Raw genomic sequence first — 20,052 nt, 5'->3', positions numbered from 1 at the left:
TGATGCAAAAACACGTTCTCAACACTGTTTATATCCAATTGTTCAAATAGTTACAATAAAATATTACATGTGATTGTGCAATCAATTTGTTTTTCGGTTCTTGAAACCTGAATACTAACAACAAATCACCTTTCTTTGTACACTGTTAAAGTTTCTACAATCAAAACCACTTTCAGATAATCAAAGGTCCTTTCGAGGGAAACAGGCTCACTCCAGCCGGTCCAGTCAAAAAGTGCCCAGCAGCATATGAAGCTATGCTGGTCTTTCTGAATGAAACATTAGGACACTAATGGCTCAGTCAAACACATCAAGGTGGTTTTCCCCCTTAAACGTTGTTCATCATAAGAGTTTCAAGCATTGTGGTCCCATTTACCATTTTTGTAGTCCCAACAATGAAGTCATATCCCATTCCTTCCTGCAAATGGCATGGGAGCATGGCTTAAGAATTTCTATCGCAACAAATTCGGAAGGCATACTTGAAGCAAATCCAACAGGCAAGCTATTTTTATTTTGACCAAGTTTAGAGAGAAGAGAAGGGGGGGTAAAGGTGCAGCAGTATACCTGTGAACTAAGAAAACGAAGAGCAGCAATTTCCGCATAAGTTACTCCTCCAATGAAGATCACCAAAGCTAAGGACCGGCGTCCGTCAGCAACCCTGGTAACAGTTTATATTCTAACATTTCATTGTAGGCAAACATCCTCTTTTTGTCGGCAAAAAGGTTGTACACAATCAGTAAGATGCAAGCAATTCAGATTAAGTTACCACGATAAAGGAAATTCTATGTCAAATTTCCTTTCTTTATTCATATATAAATTTATCAAACAGGTAATTTTTCCATTTTGTCATTTGCTTCCACTTCTTTTAATTTTACCCATTCACTCTGAGAATGGTACGATGATCAAACAGGAATTACATTTCAAGTTTCTTAGCCCATGATCACTGATTTTGGTCATCTACTGAATGGTATACCAACTCAAACTGCCTATATCAATTGACAAAATAATGAAAAATGAATTGGACTGCTTTGATCTATGGATATTGGACCATATCGTACACATCATAGTGACCATATCGTAGTGACCATCCCTAGTCAAAATAAAGTAGAGCCAATTTTGCTTAGTACACTTTTATAACAATATATAGTTTAACAATATAATAGTAACTAATAAAATCTACAATTTTTTAACAATTAAGCAAGCTCAAAATAGTCAAAATAATATACTTAACGAGCTTACAGGAGAGAAGAGTGAAGTGTAAAGAGTTACACAAGTTCTAAACCAACTTTAAAATGCTTGCAAAAAGTTTCGAAGTACCTGTCAAGATTAGATTGGAAAATGGGATTTGCGTCTAATGAACTGTAACTGGAAGCACCCTAATACACAAACAAATAAAAGCAAGATTTTCACAATTGCAAATATAAAATTTATCTACAATCTAAGCCAAATAGGAAATTTGCAAACATACCCTCTTTAGATCCACATGAGGTCCTGGTAACAGCTTCATTATTTCTTCAATAGAGCGCCTGCTTGACAACTTGGTTATAAGAAAAGGACTATGTATGACAAAGTACAAACTTTGGACCATCTTCATGTATGTAATAAGCACAATTAAAAAGAATATTTATCTACTACTCTAAGGTTTTATACATAGGTCCATTATCCAGACAGGTATGGTGTCAATATATTGGATGGAATGTCTGGGTATACCATACAGTATCATTGAATAAAAAATAAAAAATTACTTATGTATTAGTATCAAGTCATATGTTCCAATATAGGTACTTGGTTAGAAGACTAAATACTAGTTGGCATGTACCAGAAATTCCATATTTAAAACCATGGTCATATTTTCACCATGAAGCACCACTCTGCTTTCCAGCTCAATATATTTAGTGGAAAATTCAAGAGTGTTCATCATCTAGTTATATTTAGTGGAAAATATTGGCTCCCACATGCTGGTAAATAGCCTTTTGAAGCCCCTCTTGTGTAGGCAAGTCAATTCACAAAAATTCACGAACTAGACAGGGTTGGCTAGGATAGAACTGGTTAACCTACTAGTGAGTTAGGTTCAACCATTTGGAATGACTATATTGATCCTTGATATTTCACTCTATAAAGGGCCCATCCTACAAAAAACATGAAATCATCATGTCCTTTTTTCCTTCTCTAGCCAAGTCTTTTTTGGTCTTTGAAAACATTGTAGGGAAGTAAAACAATAGATCCTTCAACAGCTCAACAGAAAAGCAAAGATACCAAAAAGCAGGACAAATAAGAAATTTGTAGTAGTGATATCCACTAAATTAAACTGGAAATAAACATGGTTGAGAAAAAAAAACCTACCATCCAGATCGAATCGCATGTTGTATGAGCCGAATGCTAAGAGGTGCATATCCAGAAAATATGTACGAGATATCATTGGGGCTGAAATGCAGTCAGGGATGCTAAAACACTCAGATACAAATGGTTAACATTTACTGGAAAGAATAAAAAGTCAAGTACTAAAAGCTGTGTGCAATACAATACTGATTTAACATGATAGTGTGCAGAAAAACCTGAAAGAGCATAACATATAGGAACATCAACAATTTATTCTGTATGAGAAGTTTCTGGATTGAGTTTACTACATCCAAGGACACAATCGACTAAAGTTTGCTTTAAGCATCTATACAATGAGACTTGTCTATGGATAATTCTCTCGGCAGTGTAAAATAAGATGAGAAAAATAATTCTCTCAGCAGCACATGATAATTAACTATCCATTGACACCATTGGTTTCATCAATGGAGAATAAAAACATTTGTTCTGTTCTAGAATTCTTGTGTCCCAATACATCCAAGGTAACACAAATAATAGAGCAAATGGAATTCCAAACATGTTTAGAAAACTCTGAATTACTATATTCTAATTTGGTGACAACTTACAAAGACAAAAGTAACAGATTGTGCTAAAGTAACTTGTTTTGTCACTCACACCCACCTCCCAAAAACCATTAAGAACAAACTTATAGATAAAATTCTTACCAGAATTGACAGATGGCACAAAAATACAATCTCTCAAGCAGGCAAGGTCATTCTCATCGATTCTGTCATCAACTCTATTCCCTTACACTCCTTAGCCAATTCTTGGCTTCCAAATAATATGATAGACCTCTTAATCATTGGCCCACCTTCATAAATATGAGTTTAACTTCTAGCTTCACCCTTGTATTTAACCTTAATCATGCTTGGAAACTTGATACTCTTACTTCCCTTTTCTGTACTGAACTTGTAAACCTCTTATCCTCTATCCATATCACCATGCAGTCCTGTGATGACACTTAATCGTTGGCCCACCTTCATAAATATGAGTTTAACTTCTAACTTCACCCTTGTATTTGACCTTAATCATGCTTGGAAACTTGATACTCTTACTTCCCTTTTCTTTAATGAACTTGTAAACCTCTTATCCTCTATCCATATCACCATGCAGTCCTGTGATGACACTTGGGTATGGACGCCTCACCCTTCCGGGTTGGCAACATCCAATAGTTTATACACTTTCTAAATCAAGGACATAGAGACCCAGGTAGAGAATGGCATGGCTGGAAGGTGATTTGGAGTGTCAATGTTTTTCCTAGAAATAAGTGTTTCCTTTGGAAACTCCTATGGAACAGACTACCTACCTCACTCTATCTATCTAATATCATACACTGTTACCCATCTCTGTGCCCAATTTGCCACATTGGTCCTGACTCAACTTCCCACATTTTTTTTTGTTACTTTGCTATTGAATATTGGAACCTCGCACAATATGCTTTGGGATTACATTTTCAGCATCTTAATGAATGGCCCAACAGTATTGGTTGTATGAAGGAACCAATCTCAACAAATCCTCTTCTACTTTACTTTCGTTAATTTTGACTTCCCTTTGGCTGCTTTGAAAGAACAGAAATGACGCTCTATTTCATTAATTTTGACTTCTCCTAGCACCATCCGGTGTAAAGTCCAAGCCCTTGTTTGTGTAGATATTTACACACCCAATCGTGCCTCAACTATTTGGTTCCCAAAAGGAACCTTCTCCTTGGGGCATACAAAACAACCAATTCCATTTCTCATAAGCTTGCCAACATAGCTAGAACTCATTGCTCCCCTAGATTTTGCGATGCAAACTTCAATTTTTTGTTTACTACTGATGGTATCAAACAACACAATAATGACACTTTTTTCTTTTCTAAAAAACAAACTTGTTAATGATTACTAACTGAATTAATTTTGTGTGAACAATTAGAGAGCTTTTATTATTTGTAAGGACATTGCATCTCATAAATCTTTCTACTGCATCCAAATATATGTTAGTATTACATCTGAATTTTGTGCAGTTTGAAAATGGATATAACATTGATAGAGCAAATCTCCTAAAATTGTCACTAGAGCTTTGTATTTTCCAGCACAAACAAGTAGATATGCAATACCATAATAAACCATAATAACTGGTGCTTCTAATAGCAAAATTCATGAATGACAATTGATAAACTGTTACGGCACATGGACAGAGCAGACATTAATAGTTGCAAGCAAAAGGAAGCTTAGAGCAACAACAGTAAAATGTAGGTATTTTAATTTTTAAAGATATTCACACAGGGATACTTCTTTCCCTAATAGACTATATACTATATAAAAAAGATTAATGCTGAATTTAATGTCCAATACAGATCAACAGATGGTAATCACGGAAAATAATGGTATAATGGTTCTAGATTTAGTCTGTTATCGACCAATTAATCTTTAGAAGATAACAAAATAATGTATAGAAGAAACAATGACAATTTGATGAGTACAGGATCAATTAACAAAATAAAGATACTGTTCCGAGGAATTGCTACATCAGTGTAATTGACAATCCTTGGTGCCACATGCAAGATTAATTATATTTAGTTTGAAAGTATTAACTAACACCTACTATCATCCCTTTTAAATCAGGTAGCAATGTTGCATTCGAGATCAGAACTCAATTATAAAAAGTCATATAAGAGGTAGAAAATATGAGAGGCACATGCCAAAAGTATAGTCAATCGGACAAGAAACAGCATGATTAAAAAGCATAAGATAAACGAGTTTAGTCAATATAAAATAATCACCAACAATATGAAAACAATTGTGAATACATAGATATACTTGGCCGTTTCAGTGTCCTCAACAATAAGTTGCAAAGCTCGAGCAATAGTAAGCCAGTTGCTTTTAGATTCCTACACAGCAGGTCAAATGCATATGAGAAAATAATGGAGAAAACTAACCCAAAAGAAAAGAGAACGTGATAAAAACTAAAAAGAGAGAGAGACTGTCCATATAACAAATAATAGAGGCATAATGAATAGATCAAACATAACAAAATACCTCAAATTCTAATTTTATGGTACCTACCTGTTTCTTAAAGAGGCCTGCCTTTTCCAGATTATACAATGTGGGCATATGCTCAAATCCATAGCTATGGAGTATCTCTCTCCTAATTGAGAAAACAGAGACATCTTATTATTGAATATCAGAATGTCACAGTAACTAAATAATGATTATGACAGAAAAATGAATCTAATATGGTCTCCACCACAAATGTCAAATATTGAACAGTAATATAATTCTTTATAAATAGACAGTTGCACAATAAGCAAAAAGTGTGCCACTAATGACATCATCGCACTAATGACACTAAACATTGGCAAGACAATCACATGTTTGAACATTGAGGACAATATAGCATCATAAATAGTTCAAGAGACTTAACAAAACTATGCATCGTACTTTATAAAACAACAATGATAATGAGCAGTGAATGCCCAAAGGCTTCAATTGCTGAACATATCAGCCATGCTTACTTGGAAGAAACTCAATATTTTCTTAAATGCCAAAAAATGTAAAACTATAATAGTATCATCCAAAAAATAAAAATAAACTGATATGTTAATGATGAAGTATTACCTCAAATAATCAAAGTTCTTTTTAGGAAGACCAGAGTTAGTAATGGAAAATAACACCAGCAACCGTAGCACATTGACAAGTGGTTCCTGTTTGTGGATCATCTCCTCAATGTACTCAAAACATCTGTCATTTGGATACACTAGCTAAGATTAAACAATATAAAAGAAATTAATATTAAGAAAAAGATCAACTTTTTGCTTTTTATTAATTCTAGGAACTCAGTTTCATGAACATGAAGCATCTTGAGTTATAAAGGGACTAAAAAATGAGTACCAACATAGCAATTCCTACTCATAGAACAGAGACTACAGAAGTTTTTTCTCTAAGAAAAAGTCACCAGCTGCCTCTATCCACTAAAATATTAGAACAGATAATAACTGAAAAAGAGAAGTTAGATGAATTAGCTTACGCTTCAAAATTCTGAAGCTCAAGAATTGTTTGTTCTATGTCTAGTCGAGCATGGAATGATGGTTTGCAAGTAAAAGATTGCAAATGATGGGCGAGATTTACATGCCTCTGGAGAAAAAATCAGCTGTAAGTTCATGTAGAAGTTTGAATTAGAGGAAAGAGAAAAGACAATGGAACTTACAGCTATTTCTGGTACTGAATACAACTTTTTAGCAAAATCCCTCAGCTTAGATACAGATTGAGACTGTTATATACACAAGCAACCATAAAATAAGTAACATAATACAGAAATAATGTTCATTCAAATCACATGGAGCTTAATACTGCTACATCTATATGTCAAACTCAACAGCATGACAACAAGATAAGAAGTTATGCACTGAAAAGCAAGAAGGAAAATTTAAAAAATTAATCTACTGCTAACTAACTCTGGATCCATTAGCAGGCCAAAAGATAGGGTAAAACATCACTAGAAAAAACATATACATGTGAAATTTGAATAGAGTGTAACTCACACAACATCAGAAGAATTTAATAATAGAAACTTCACATGTACAGGGATCTCTAATTGTTTAGTGGGCTTCTGTCATTCCCATTAGTTTATTCAGTGTTGTAACACAGTTGGAGTGTGAATCAGAACCCATGTTTAAAAGAAACTGAAATAATTGCCTATACACCATCTCTTTTCCATGACTTACCACAGAATCAGCTCAAGCAGGGCAAACAACCTTGAAGGTATATATGGAAAAGACAAAGCAAAAGCACGATAATTTATATGGTATCAAGAAAAAGAGGAACAAGTTCCAAGTCAGCTCGTGAAATCTGAAGATGCTTAATATTCTAAAGAAAATTAAAAAAGAGCATAATACTGTGGGTATGAAACTAGTAAGTCCAATGTCCAGAAAAATAAGCAGTATGGTCATATCATGCTAAGACTCAATGAAAAAGGCATGAAAAACACATGTATATGGATCTATAAACCACAAAAAAAGACATTACAAAAATCCAAGTCTTATACAAGCTACGAAAGGCAATAATGATTACGTTGCAACTAAACTGTTTTACAACTACAAAAAACATTTTTTTTTCATTTCTTTCCTCTTAATCCTTTTTTCCCTTCTATTACTGTAAGTTACTTGACAATACTGATTATGTTTATGTTGCCAAGATAAGAATATTGAGATGGTTGTGTAGAGTTACCAGGAAAGATAAGAAAATAAATATTTTTATTTGTGAAAAATCAAGAATCGCTTCGATAAAGGATATGATGAGAGAATCATTTAAGATGGTATGGACATATGCCTAAGAGACCTCTGGACGTGGTAGTCAGAAGAGGTGAAATAATTAATGCTAGTGGTATGAGGAGAGGTAGAGAATAACCTAAAAATACCTTAATATAAACTATAAATAAATATTTAAGTACCAGAAACTTAACTAAACATATAACATTTTACACATTCCAATGGTGGCAAAAGATTCATATAGCCAACCCCGAATAGTTGGGATTTACGGCTTTGTTGTTGTTCTATTACTGTAAGTTAGAACAACATCAAAATGTAAACCCAATTACAACAACCATGGCTGTTGTGAAGATGATCAATAAAACGAAAGATGGCAAAAGAGTTGGAGACAATCACAAGAAGAAAAGGACAAAGATTAAATACTGTGAAGGTAGAATGGCAAATGAAATAAATATCTCAAACAATGAAACATTAATCTAGCTGTGGGTTACCTTTGAAATAAATACCAAAGATTTAACCTAGCATACAATGAGGCCAACCTTTGTCTAACTATCATATTTTCATTCTTTAATTTATATGGATCACTTTTTTTTCCCCCTTGATGAATTGGATTTTCTCATGATATTTAAAGATATTTACTCATTAATATGAGATGAAACTATAAAAAATATGGATGATAACAGAGATTTTACAAGAAAAAGAAATTAACAATTGAAATAATTTGCTGGGATGACAGTAAGCAAAAGCATTAATAATGCAACATGGCTACCAAGATTATTACTGAGAACTCTCAACAAAAGTTGGTGCCTATTTAGCCATATCTAGCGGATAATTTTTTAAAGAATGTTAAGTTAATGCATATGTTTTGACTTCTTTTAAAACATTCAATCATACGTTTTTAAGGAGTGCTTAAGGAACAGCCCAACAGAAACAAGGAACTACAACATAAAACGTCAGTTTACTTTCTTAATGAATACTCAATTCAAACATTAACAACAATAAATACTTAATTGCACAAATCTGCAAATAGACATAAACAATATGAAATTCTAATGAGACGTTGAAGTGGTGAGATACACTAGGCTGCTCTGTTTTAACATCAACATCAAATAATAACAGAAACTACTTCCCCAGTGGAAATCAATAGAAGCATAGAGTTCTGTTATAGTCCTTACAGTAGATTTTACTTCTGCATAGTCTTGTTGGATTGAAGTTGCCTTTTGGCGCAGAACCTGCAATTATTAGTCCAAATCAGTAACATTGGAAAAACAACAAATAGTACATATTTGATGATATAAGTTTACTAGCAGATTGAATATTGAAAATGGAGAATAACAATGAATGAAACTGAACAACCTGAACCACAACTTCATAGTTCATATCCCGGATTTCCTTGTACAACTTGTCACTGAAACAAAAGAAACATAAAGAAAATGTAAATGCAGAGCTATTCTGGGTACCATTACAATATGTAAACCTCTTGCACTGGTTCATCTCTGTATCCAGTTGTTCAAAGTAAAGTCAGATAAGCAAACTTAGGTTACTAAAACCTAGTTTTACTTCAATTAGGGTAACAAGAGAATGGCGGTATCTAAATGTCCATATGCATATGTTAAACTACAAAATTGTACAAAAATGTTAAACTAGAATTACCAAGCACTTCTCATGGTAGCAAACAAAGATTTGTGCCAACCATTTGGCACAGAATTCAACTGAATCACATCGGATCTGATTCAACAATATTCTCTTGTGAAGTAAAATATAGAAGAATTCAACTTGAAAATGTATGAAAACAAGTTCTATGCACAAGAAATGCATGTAAAAGAAAGCAGGGAAAGTTTTATGTTAATTCTTAATGATACTTGAAGAATTGTTTCATAATTTTCTCAAGTTTAAAGGTGTCTCCTCTCTATTTGATAAGTTCTTTGGAAATGCCCAGCCTTTGGTAGGGGAAGTTTTTGTGGTTGGCACTTAAGGATAGACAAAATTCATTCAACACATATCATTTTTAAGGAATCAATGGAGAGAAAATGCTTCTTACAACTATTACAATTGCTAGGATCAGTGATTTAAATAGGCGCTCGCCTAAGCGCTCGAGCGAGGCGAGGTGAGGCTCGAGCACCTCGTGTGTGCACCAGGCAACGCGCTTCAATGAGGTGCCACTTGGGAGCTCACCCAAATGCAAGCGCTAAGCGCTTTGGGCAAGCGCCCGATTCAATTAGGCGAACCGAACCAGTTTTAGGCTAGTTCGGTTCATAGTTTCTTACCTCAAAAGCCATGCTTCATGCACGCATGACCCCAAGGAACCCTAGTGCTACTTTTGCCTTTGCCGCCGACGCTTTCTGCAGCTGCCTTAAACGCAAACACAGCAGATCGAACCTTCCTCTATTGTCGACGAACAAGTCTGACAGCCCTCGTAGCTTCCTTCCACTATCGAGGGAGAGGACCGTAGGCTCCTCCACCACCGACGGACGCCTCTGAAGCTTCCGTCGCTGCCGCCGCTGCTATCAGCAACTTCCGCCGTTGTCGTTGCTATTGTTCGCAAATTTCGTCATTGTCACTACTACTGTACACAGCTTCCCTCGTTGTCGCTGCTGCTGTCCACAGCTTCCACCACTGCCGTTATTGTCGTTCGCAGCGCTACTGCAACTATCTTAAACTAATCATCCGTCACTGCTGCTATCTCCCTCTGTTACTATTAACATTTTTTCTCCCCCCTCTAACTTTAAGTAATATACTGTTAACAGTATATTTTAAATTTAATATCATATTTTAATTTAAATAAATATATTTTTAATTATATTATTTATTTTTTATATTTGAATATTTCAGAGAATATTTTTTCTCCCCCACTTAAGTAATATATTGTTAACAGTATATTTTTTATTTAATATTATATTTTTTATTTAAATAATTATATTATATAATTTTTATATTTTAATATTTCAGAGTACCTCGTTTCGCTCAGGCATTTTGGGACCTTGGCGCCTAGAGCTTTTTAAATCATTGACTAGAACGTATCTGCTAGTTATGTCCTTCTCATTTGCCCTTATGTAGCCAAGTATAGAATACAATGGGAGACTAAAAATGCACGTGGGAGCACATTTGAAATGTGCATTGAGGGTCCAATGCACAGTTCAAATGTGAATTGATGTTTGGTATTTTTTTTTTCAAATCATATTTGACTTTGACATTGCATTGCAGATGTTAAAACGTTGATGTTGCACCATGGTAGCATTAGCATTTCAGCATTTGCGGGATGCTAATGTAAATTTTTAATTTTTCAAACTACTCTATGATATTATCTAAAATCACAAAGATTGCGAACATGATTTAGTGAGAAACCAACATGACATATGTTTTCTATAAGTTAAAATTTTATTTATTTATTTTCAAATGTTATTCTACATTCAATTATATGATTATATTTTTTATTTATTATATATTTGGGCCATACAAAATCTTTTTCCAAGATTACATACATTCATTTATTTTTTTATTTTTTTAATTATTAATTTAAATAAAAAAATATTTTTTTGAATAAATATTAAAATATTTGTCATATGATACTCAATGGACTTTTGAAATATAATTTTACCAAATAATACTTACATCAATGCATATTTAAAATGTAATTTTCATCTATTGTTTATTAAGCACTAAAAGAATTCCACAATTGTACATTCACTCATATCTCTTTCTCCAAATGCACATTAAAAATACAAATATATTTCCAAATGCATCCTAAGTTTGAGATATACTAAAATTAACCACATCCTGAAGACCTAGAGAATCACAGGGTTAAGAGTAGATAGAGTTATTAATGGGATTGTCTCTTTATCTTCAATTGTTTAAAGATTTGGACAGCAAGGAATAAGTGTTTGCTTATGTGACAAGTGATTTGCAATTCTATCAGATGCCTTATGGTGGAGAATTAACCCCTAGCAAGGGAAAAAAATAGAATTTTGATAACCGTTGTGTGCTCCTAAAGGCTTCTAATATTCAGGTGCCTAGTTTATATCTATGTTGTTATTTGGAGATTTTTGCATAGAGAACTTTTCTCTTATGAGATGTTTGGGAGGCCTTTGTTCTAGATTCTCTCTCTCCCTCCTTTTGTACTCCCTATTTCATGATCCCAATGAACTTTCTAAAAAACTAAATGACAGCAAAAAATCTATGTAGTTGACTCCAAATAGTTGTGATATTAGCTTATTGTTGTTGTTGTAATGAAATAAGTTGACAGGCTTAAACTATCTTTGCCTCAAGTAAATTTCATGCCAAACAACCCGCTATACTTCATAATAGAGGAATAGGAATTGGTCTAATGTGCACTTTTAATTTTTTTCCATCTGTTTACATTTTCTAACCATAATATCCATGAAATTGACTTCATAGAAATCCTGACACAATCAAAATATTAAAGTTAACCAATAAAATAATGAAGTACCTCGAGTTCAGGGGAACCTTAATCTTCTTTCCATCTTGTTGGCCCATTACAGTACCATCAACCTCCACAGACCCATTATTAATTTGCAAGATCTGCATGTTAGTAAAATTTCCATAAAATAAAGTTAGTACTAGGTAATGTTGGATGCACAAAAGTTAAATTATGCAGTGAAATTAATAGAGAATGTCTGATCACATAATATCCTAGAAAATGAAGATCGATGGAAGTAATCATTATTTAAACAAAAATGAGTCAAACAATTATACTTTGTAATAGAAATTTACGTATAACTCATAAAACCAGCAAAACTATAATGTATACGTCATCATCCATGTAGGTGGCATGATCCTAACCACCATTGAGCTATTTTTGTAATACCTGTAATACTGCAGTATAGCCCATATCAAAAGTGAGTAAGCTCTTAAATTGACTTATTAAATCTGATTTAATGGTGTACTGCTACTATTCCAGACTTTATGCATTTTGAACTAGTTGTCCAGCCCCAACAAAGTTAATAGCAGAGTTAGTGGCTCAATTATCCCATCGGACTAAGTTGTGACAATTTTTTCACCATGTACAAGTACAAATAAAAATATTCATGAAGATCAGTGTACACATGAAGAGGAACATTTTCTGTGCATACAAAGATGATGGTGGGTAGGATTAAATTCACACTACTGTGAAAGTAATTGAACTTGAGATATGAGTTTTACTGGTCTAGTTACAATTGACCCAAAAAGTTAACTGAGATATAGATTTTCCACTTACTAGAGACACAATTACTATGTGTGTGTGTATATGTGTGTGTGTGTATACATTATATATATGTATACATATACATGTATATACATATATATATATATACATGTACATACAGACATCATATATATATATGTATACATATATATATATATATATGTATACATGTACATACATACATCATATATATATATGTATACATGTATACATATATATATACATGTATACATGTATACATATATATATACATGTATACATGTATACATATATATATACATGTATACATGTATAAATATATATATACATGTATACATATATAAATATATATATACATGTATACATATATATATATATAAATATGTATATACATATATATATATGTGTGTATATGGATATGTGTATGTATATGTACATGTGTATATGGATATGTGTATATATATGTACATGTGTATATACATGTATACACACACATATATATATGTACATATATATGTGCATATATATGCATATGTGTTTATATATATATATATATATATATATATGAATGTATGTATATATACATATACATCTTTATATGTATGTATGTATGACAGTATGAATGTATACATCGTGTGACAAATTAGGCCCTGAGCTGAAATTTTGGTATCATAAATATTTCATATAGGTGTATATATCAAAAAATAAGAAGAATTAAACTACAAAGATGTGAAGCATGTGAAGATAAAAAATTGCAGCTCTAGTTGCATCATATCTATTTTTAGCCATTGAAGAAATTGGAAAGAAAGATATTCATTCATCATGCCGAAAATGTGTCAAACAATGTTCCTGGACAAATTCTTTCATGGATTGCCCCAAAATACAATAAGAGGCATTAATGTACATGGTTTGATTCTACCAAGATTTTGAAACTAGACAACAACATCAATAATTAGGACGAGGCAAAATACTATGACATGTCAAGAGAATGTAAACATGCTATGGTCTAGCATCATGCATAAAGCCTATGCCAAAATGGGGTCAGCACATGCCATACCAGCATGCTGCATGCCACTAAATAAAAATACCTTGATTTCCATTCTTCTTCCCATTTTTCTATTTCATATACTAATAGAAGTACTCCATGAATACAAAGTCATTTAGAACCAAAAGAATATTGTTCTGAGAATATTTTTATTTATATATGGTTTTACTGTTGTCCAAAGGCATCTGCAGATATATTAACAACAAAATAATAATTAGACCAATAGAGTTGTTGATTTGTATCTCCAGCTCAGTGGAGTTCCAAATCTTCTTAGACTGACCTCATCTAGCAGTCCTTCATATGTAAGCTGAAAGCACATAGGTGTCACCATATCAACCTGCAGTACACATGAAATCAGAAAAACTATACAGAGATTTCTAAAGAAATCATCAAGCCTTACAAAAACTTAGAGAAAGCAATACATACTGTAGTAACTGCACAGAAAATTTTAGTTTTGAACAGTAACTTGGAAAGAAATCTCAAAAACAGAAGACTGACAAACATGACTGTATAACAAGATTAAAGAAATCCTCAAGGGTAGCAGATTACATAAGGCAGAGTTAGCAATGGCTGTTGGACTATAAATTAAAAAAGAAAAAAGCAACACGGAAAGATAATTTTGGCCTATCAAACAAATTAGTGAACACTTTTCAATCATCAACATAGTGTTGTAGACAAATCAGTAATCCAAATTGTGAAAGAAAAGTACCTCACGATCCAGTAAAATAAGTGTGTTTATCTCAGGAATTCCCATCTGAAGCACCATAATAAAATTATTGCCATCAATTATAACACATTGGAAAGATAATTTTGGCAAAAGACACTGGACACATGATATATAATTACATCAGCTGCGTTAACAGGCTCTTCCACTTGCAAGCTATTTAAAATGTCAGCAACCTTTGTTGCTGCCCTCCCTTTAGCCCTCACATTTGGTACTATCCCAAAGGAAAACTGAAATGTAATTGCAAGACTTGATAAAATTAGGCAAGATGCAACTAAAGCAAATTAAAATGACAATACTGATGCAAACATGTTTCAAGAAAAATAAGAGTACGATGCACAACAATGGAGAGAGTTCTTTTCCTCAAATGATCAAAGAACTGTCATATTCAGGAAGTCAACAGCTAGTGCTGGCACAGCAGTGATTTCCTTAATGTGTGACTAGAGAAAATCTAAAACTATACTAGCAACAACATAATTGGTAGTTACTAAAAGCGATGAAAAAAATCAGAAGTTTGATAGTATCCTTTTCCACTACATTAGAAAAGAGTTTCTGACAATAAAATATGACAGAAAAGGAAGATAAACTAATATGAACCATAATCATACAGAGAAAAAGGATGCTCTTTCAAAGTAATGTGTAAAGGATTAAGAATCCATAATTCTAGTATGTCTTCTAAGGTGTCTAGTGAAACTCATTTTGCAGCACTTGCATTGAAGTCAAATGAATATCACCATAAGATATTACCAGAACTTTTATCCACACTATGAATTATGCAATGAGAAGAAGGGAAGAAGTCTTAAGAAGTTCACAAGTACCCATGGTGACGTGAGAGCTAACAGTGTTCCCAGAATGAAAGAAACTATATATATATATATATATATATATATATATATATATATATATATATATATATATATATATATATATATATATATATATATATATATATATATATATATATATATATATATATATATATATATATATATATCTCACGCCCCCTTCCCCTGAGCCTAAGGGGTGTGGGGCACACCATCGCCCGTGCAGACAGCCCACCTGCCTTCCATTGTCGTCAGTACTTCCCCTCGTCTTCTTTTCCCCATCCTTCTCCACTCTGTTGGTACTTCAGCATGTACCAGCATACCGTGTTGGTACACCCATACGAACTGGATCCATAATGGTTTAACCAGAGACCAGTCACGTCCAATATCAGAGACCTAGAAGTTAGAACCATGGTTGGAATACCTGGTACATTCTAGAAAAGGAATGGTATTCCTGCATTCTGTCTTATGCAAGTAACAAGAATATGATGGATTGACAAATAATAAAAGATGTATGTAGCTCTCAAAAAGTTCTCAGAACCGAATGATAAAAGGATCTATGCAGCTAACTTCAGCTAATTTGAATATCAAAGCCAGAAGATAATTTTGGACATTTTAAAAAAAAAAATAAAGGAAGCATATCATTTTTCCTCACCAACTGTTCAAGACATGTGGCAAAGGAAATAGATCTGAACAAACCCAATAATATGAACATAAATTTCTAAGAAGCTAGAACAAAAGTAAAGCAGACTACATTCAATAAGTAACAGATACGGTAGACGGCAAAAGCATCCATACATATTTTTAGTGTACGGCAACAACATACCTCCAGCTTATGAATAGCTTTTGCAATATGCCAAACCGAACTTGTGTCGCCATCAACATAGCACTCCTACAATATCCACAACAAAACGTGAAAAGTGTTTTGGGACCTAAAATGATGGAACATATCAAGTATACTTATCTTGTATACCTTGTATGCAAGATCAAGTTCAAAAGATAGAACATCCTCATCCAATGGCAACAAGTAAAAAGGGTATTCTCCAATAGTCAATATATGATGAACCTTTTCCTCTTCAAAGATCTGCAAGAGCATATATCAATATTTTTAAGCAATTACAATTTCTCAATTAACAAACTTTTACAGATAGACTATCAAAATTTTCAAATAATTAGAAATTGCAATTTTAAATGCAATTTCATTCCAAAAAAGCAATGCTGGAAAGTAAGAATAACCAAAATGGAGATGATAAATGAAAAAGGTCGGAATGAAATTTTCTTCATAAAGAGACATAAATCCGGTTTAAGGAGATATGAGAGGACAAAAATTGGCAACAAACAAAATCTTTAATAAATTTAACAGAAGATGACGATGACACAGAAAAATAATAATAAGAATCTAGTAACTTCTGGTCTTCAATTGGAATTGGATTCATAACAAAGCCAAGCTCCAAAAAAATTTTGTTATTGTTCATTAACATACACTTGGCAATTGGCTACCAATAAACAATGAATTGCCTTAAACAATGATTGACTTTACTCAATGCATTAGGATGGCACGAAGGTTTCAAATAAGTGGTTTGATATCGGCTTCCACATGTTGGACCCCAGTACCTATCACGACCAGAGTCTGGTGGGCTAACTGACCCATCAACTTCGTTTGACCTAAACCACTGGTCAAAATACTTAAGCTGAAGTTAACAATAGTATACCAATCAAAGTTGGCATGGTGTTACAATCGTCCTCACTCAAGGACTTGACACCCTCGTTAAGGCCTAGAAGAGCCCAAATCAAATTATAATATGGTACATGTAAGGCATAGCCCAATGATGACTCCACACCATGAAGAGTCCTCTAACCCCATCCATGGGTAACCCTTTCTTACTCGAGCCTCCTCACTAAGATCAAATACTAGGACAGCTCTGATATCAAATGTCATGACCCGAGCCTGATAGGCTAATTTATCCATCAACTTCGTTTAACCTAAACAATTGGTCAAAAAGCTTAAGCTGAAGTTGGCAATAGTACACTCATCAGACCTTTATAAGTCAATATTAGACTTGCCCATTTCCGAAATAGGACTAATCGGGCAGTACCAGTATACTGAATTTGTGACAATTTGCTTAAAAGTTAAAGTTACGTCGAACAAAAATAATATTAAACAATTTATTTTCCAAATAAAGTACAGAATATTCAAGAAGCAATTATTTTCTTGAGGACTGTAGCGCTTCGATTAATCAAATTGAAGCTGTAAAAGCCAATTAATATCCAATAAGAAAATTGATATTAACAAAAACATACTCCCCATATAATAAAGAAGCATAAAAGTAATGATGTGTGTATTCAATAGATAAAGATTTTGGCAGCCACAGTAGCAGATACCTCTAGAAAAAGGCAAAAAAGCCTCGAAAGCAGAGGTTTTGAAATACTGCATAAACCAGTTTTGTGTAATCTATAACATCAAAAGGCTTGGGTATCGAATTTAGAAATTTCACTATCATGGTAACAACTAGACCCTTAACAAGATGCAGCAATGGAAAGAAAATTAGGAAGGCAATGGTTTGAGGAAGAGATGCTAAAAGTTGTAAAAACACAACAAGAAAGATGATTGCTTCAAACAAGCCAGTTATTTCTTCGGGTGTAAGTATGGCAACAGAAAAAGAGTTAAAAGTTGTTGATATAATCAACAAGTAAAATGACAAGACATGTACAAGTAAACTTGGTAGCAATTTGAGCATGACAAAAAAAAAAAGAAAGAAGAAAATAACAGCTGTCTTTAGGTTTACAACAATGATGATAACTCAATTGCCAAAGTTCAGTAACGATCCTGAGAAATTTTATGAACTCCCATATCAGCTTTACTTGGAAACAAGCATCAGAATTTCTCCTTTAACCCATCCATGCTTCAACAGATATGTATATATGAACATGATCTTTGGTATAATTACTGTATATTATAAGAATAATAATGATAATAATAATAAAATAAAAGAATATGTGCATCAATAGAACTACAACTATGTGTTCGGACAAATATCTATGAATATAAGAAGCCCAATGTGTCAGAAATCAATTATCTATAATTTTTCACCTTCTCACAGACAACTGTCCGACGTGGAACAAAATAAACAAAATATTCCCTCTGGACTCCTTTGGAAAGATCGTACTGAATGTTGGATGAGATAAACTTCACTAAATTGATCTGCGGTCGCACAAGATACAGAATCTTGGAGCATTCGGTTTGAACAGGCTCTGCAGAGAGATGTCGCAATTCAGCATCATTTTCCTGATGCATCACCATAACCCTCATCATATAGCACGCGAGATCATAAAGAAGAAGTACTAAAGAAGAAAAGGAAAACGGAGGCGCAGTGAAACAGACTACCAAGAATCAAAAGACACCAAGAATCAAGAAACCGCTTACCCTGAGAAGCGACGTCTGGATCAAAAGCGAAAGTGATCCACCAATCTTCGGATCGATGACGAGACATTTCTTCCCTCGAATCTACAGAGAAAGAAACCTAATCGTCAAGAAGAGGAAAGGAAACAAGAACTCGAAATCGGGCCGGCTGGGTTCGAGGATCGCACATTCTTGAGAATGTTGAGAAGATCCTTCTGCGATTGCTCCCTGGTACAAACATCAAGAATATCAATTAGCAAGACACAAGAACGGAAAACCGAGGAGTTCGATGATGAATCAACGAGGTTGATGCCTGAGGGAAGCAAGATTGACAGGGGCGTTATCGAGATTGGGGATCTGCGCCATGAAGCGAGGTCGATCTCGCCGGGCTTCCTGAATCGTGGCGGAGAACCTTCTTCTCCGCTATCGTTGCCGTCGTACCTTTCCCACCGGTCGGTCAGTTAGGGGCCGTCGCTAGAAATGGACGGAAAACGATCGGGCCAGGGATTTAAACGAGTCCCAACTCCTGCTCGACTTCCATCAACAGGTTCGAGACTAGGCCTCACCCGGCCCATTCCGGTCCCTATCGACCCGGTCCGGCTCGGCTTGGTTTGATGCTAGTGTTTCGATTTCTGTTCTCAAAGACATGACATTGGTAGAAGTGTCTTGCACCAAATCAAACTAAGAGATTTTGACGACGATCCAATGAGTCTCATGATCATAGGGAAGATATCGATTGATCAATCATCATTTGCATACGATGCCTAAGAAAAAATAAGGAGATAAAAATTATCCCTGGCTGATTTAACTATATAGACATGGGTCCAAAACAAGTGGATAAAAGATAAGGATAGATTGTTAGAAACGACTGTCATCCAAATATTCAATCCTTCTATGATTATGTATAAAAACTTACTATTAATATAATTACCAAGAAGATTATTTTTTTATCATACTCATCCTCTTCGGATTGCTAATTTAGATGTTGAAAAGATAGAATTAAAAAAATTATTTTAACCTCGATCTTCATGTAGATGACATAGCGAAAGCTCTGTATTTTTATCTCAATCACATTCTAAACATACCTATACACACGAGTCAAAACTAAATTGATTGATCGAGATATTAATGATATCTTATCGTAATCCTAATAATGTAGATATGATCACATCAATCACAATAAATAGCACTTTTTTTCATTTTTACATAATCATATACGTGGGATTGCATCCATTATCATGTCCCGGATATGTTGCATGATCTTAGTAAATATTTAT

At 33.8% G+C, this 20,052-nt stretch overlaps 1 protein-coding gene across 3 annotated transcripts; it reads right to left on the bottom strand.

Moving 5' to 3' along the window:
• On the bottom strand, positions 1-19,254 carry LOC103994996 (vacuolar protein-sorting-associated protein 33 homolog). 3 transcript variants are annotated; one of them, XM_009415482.3, is made up of 22 exons: positions 19,089-19,253; positions 18,964-19,003; positions 18,800-18,880; positions 18,467-18,661; positions 16,349-16,459; positions 16,202-16,267; positions 14,674-14,781; positions 14,537-14,581; positions 14,108-14,164; positions 12,048-12,139; positions 8,957-9,008; positions 8,776-8,832; positions 6,541-6,603; positions 6,361-6,467; positions 5,952-6,074; positions 5,400-5,481; positions 5,154-5,224; positions 2,341-2,421; positions 1,466-1,523; positions 1,315-1,373; positions 562-655; positions 1-415 (listed from the first exon to the last, which is right to left on the bottom strand). In XM_009415482.3, exons 1-22 carry the CDS (start codon positions 19,139-19,141, stop codon positions 326-328), a joined length of 1,785 nt encoding a protein of 594 aa, XP_009413757.2. In that variant the 5' UTR covers positions 19,142-19,253; the 3' UTR covers positions 1-325. The 3 variants fall into 3 exon arrangements, with proteins under 3 accessions (XP_009413757.2, XP_065020872.1, XP_065020873.1); XM_065164800.1 differs by having other exon boundaries at positions 18,467-18,627; positions 19,089-19,206; XM_065164801.1 differs by lacking the exon at positions 1-415 and having other exon boundaries at positions 571-673; positions 19,089-19,254.
• Positions 19,255-20,052: the final 798 nt, after the last annotated feature.

This window comes from Musa acuminata, chromosome BXJ3-8 (genome assembly GCF_036884655.1).
Source record: "Musa acuminata AAA Group cultivar baxijiao chromosome BXJ3-8, Cavendish_Baxijiao_AAA, whole genome shotgun sequence".
Classification (NCBI taxonomy): Eukaryota; Viridiplantae; Streptophyta; class Magnoliopsida; order Zingiberales; family Musaceae; genus Musa; species Musa acuminata.
This window is presented reverse-complemented; position numbering and strand designations above follow the sequence as displayed.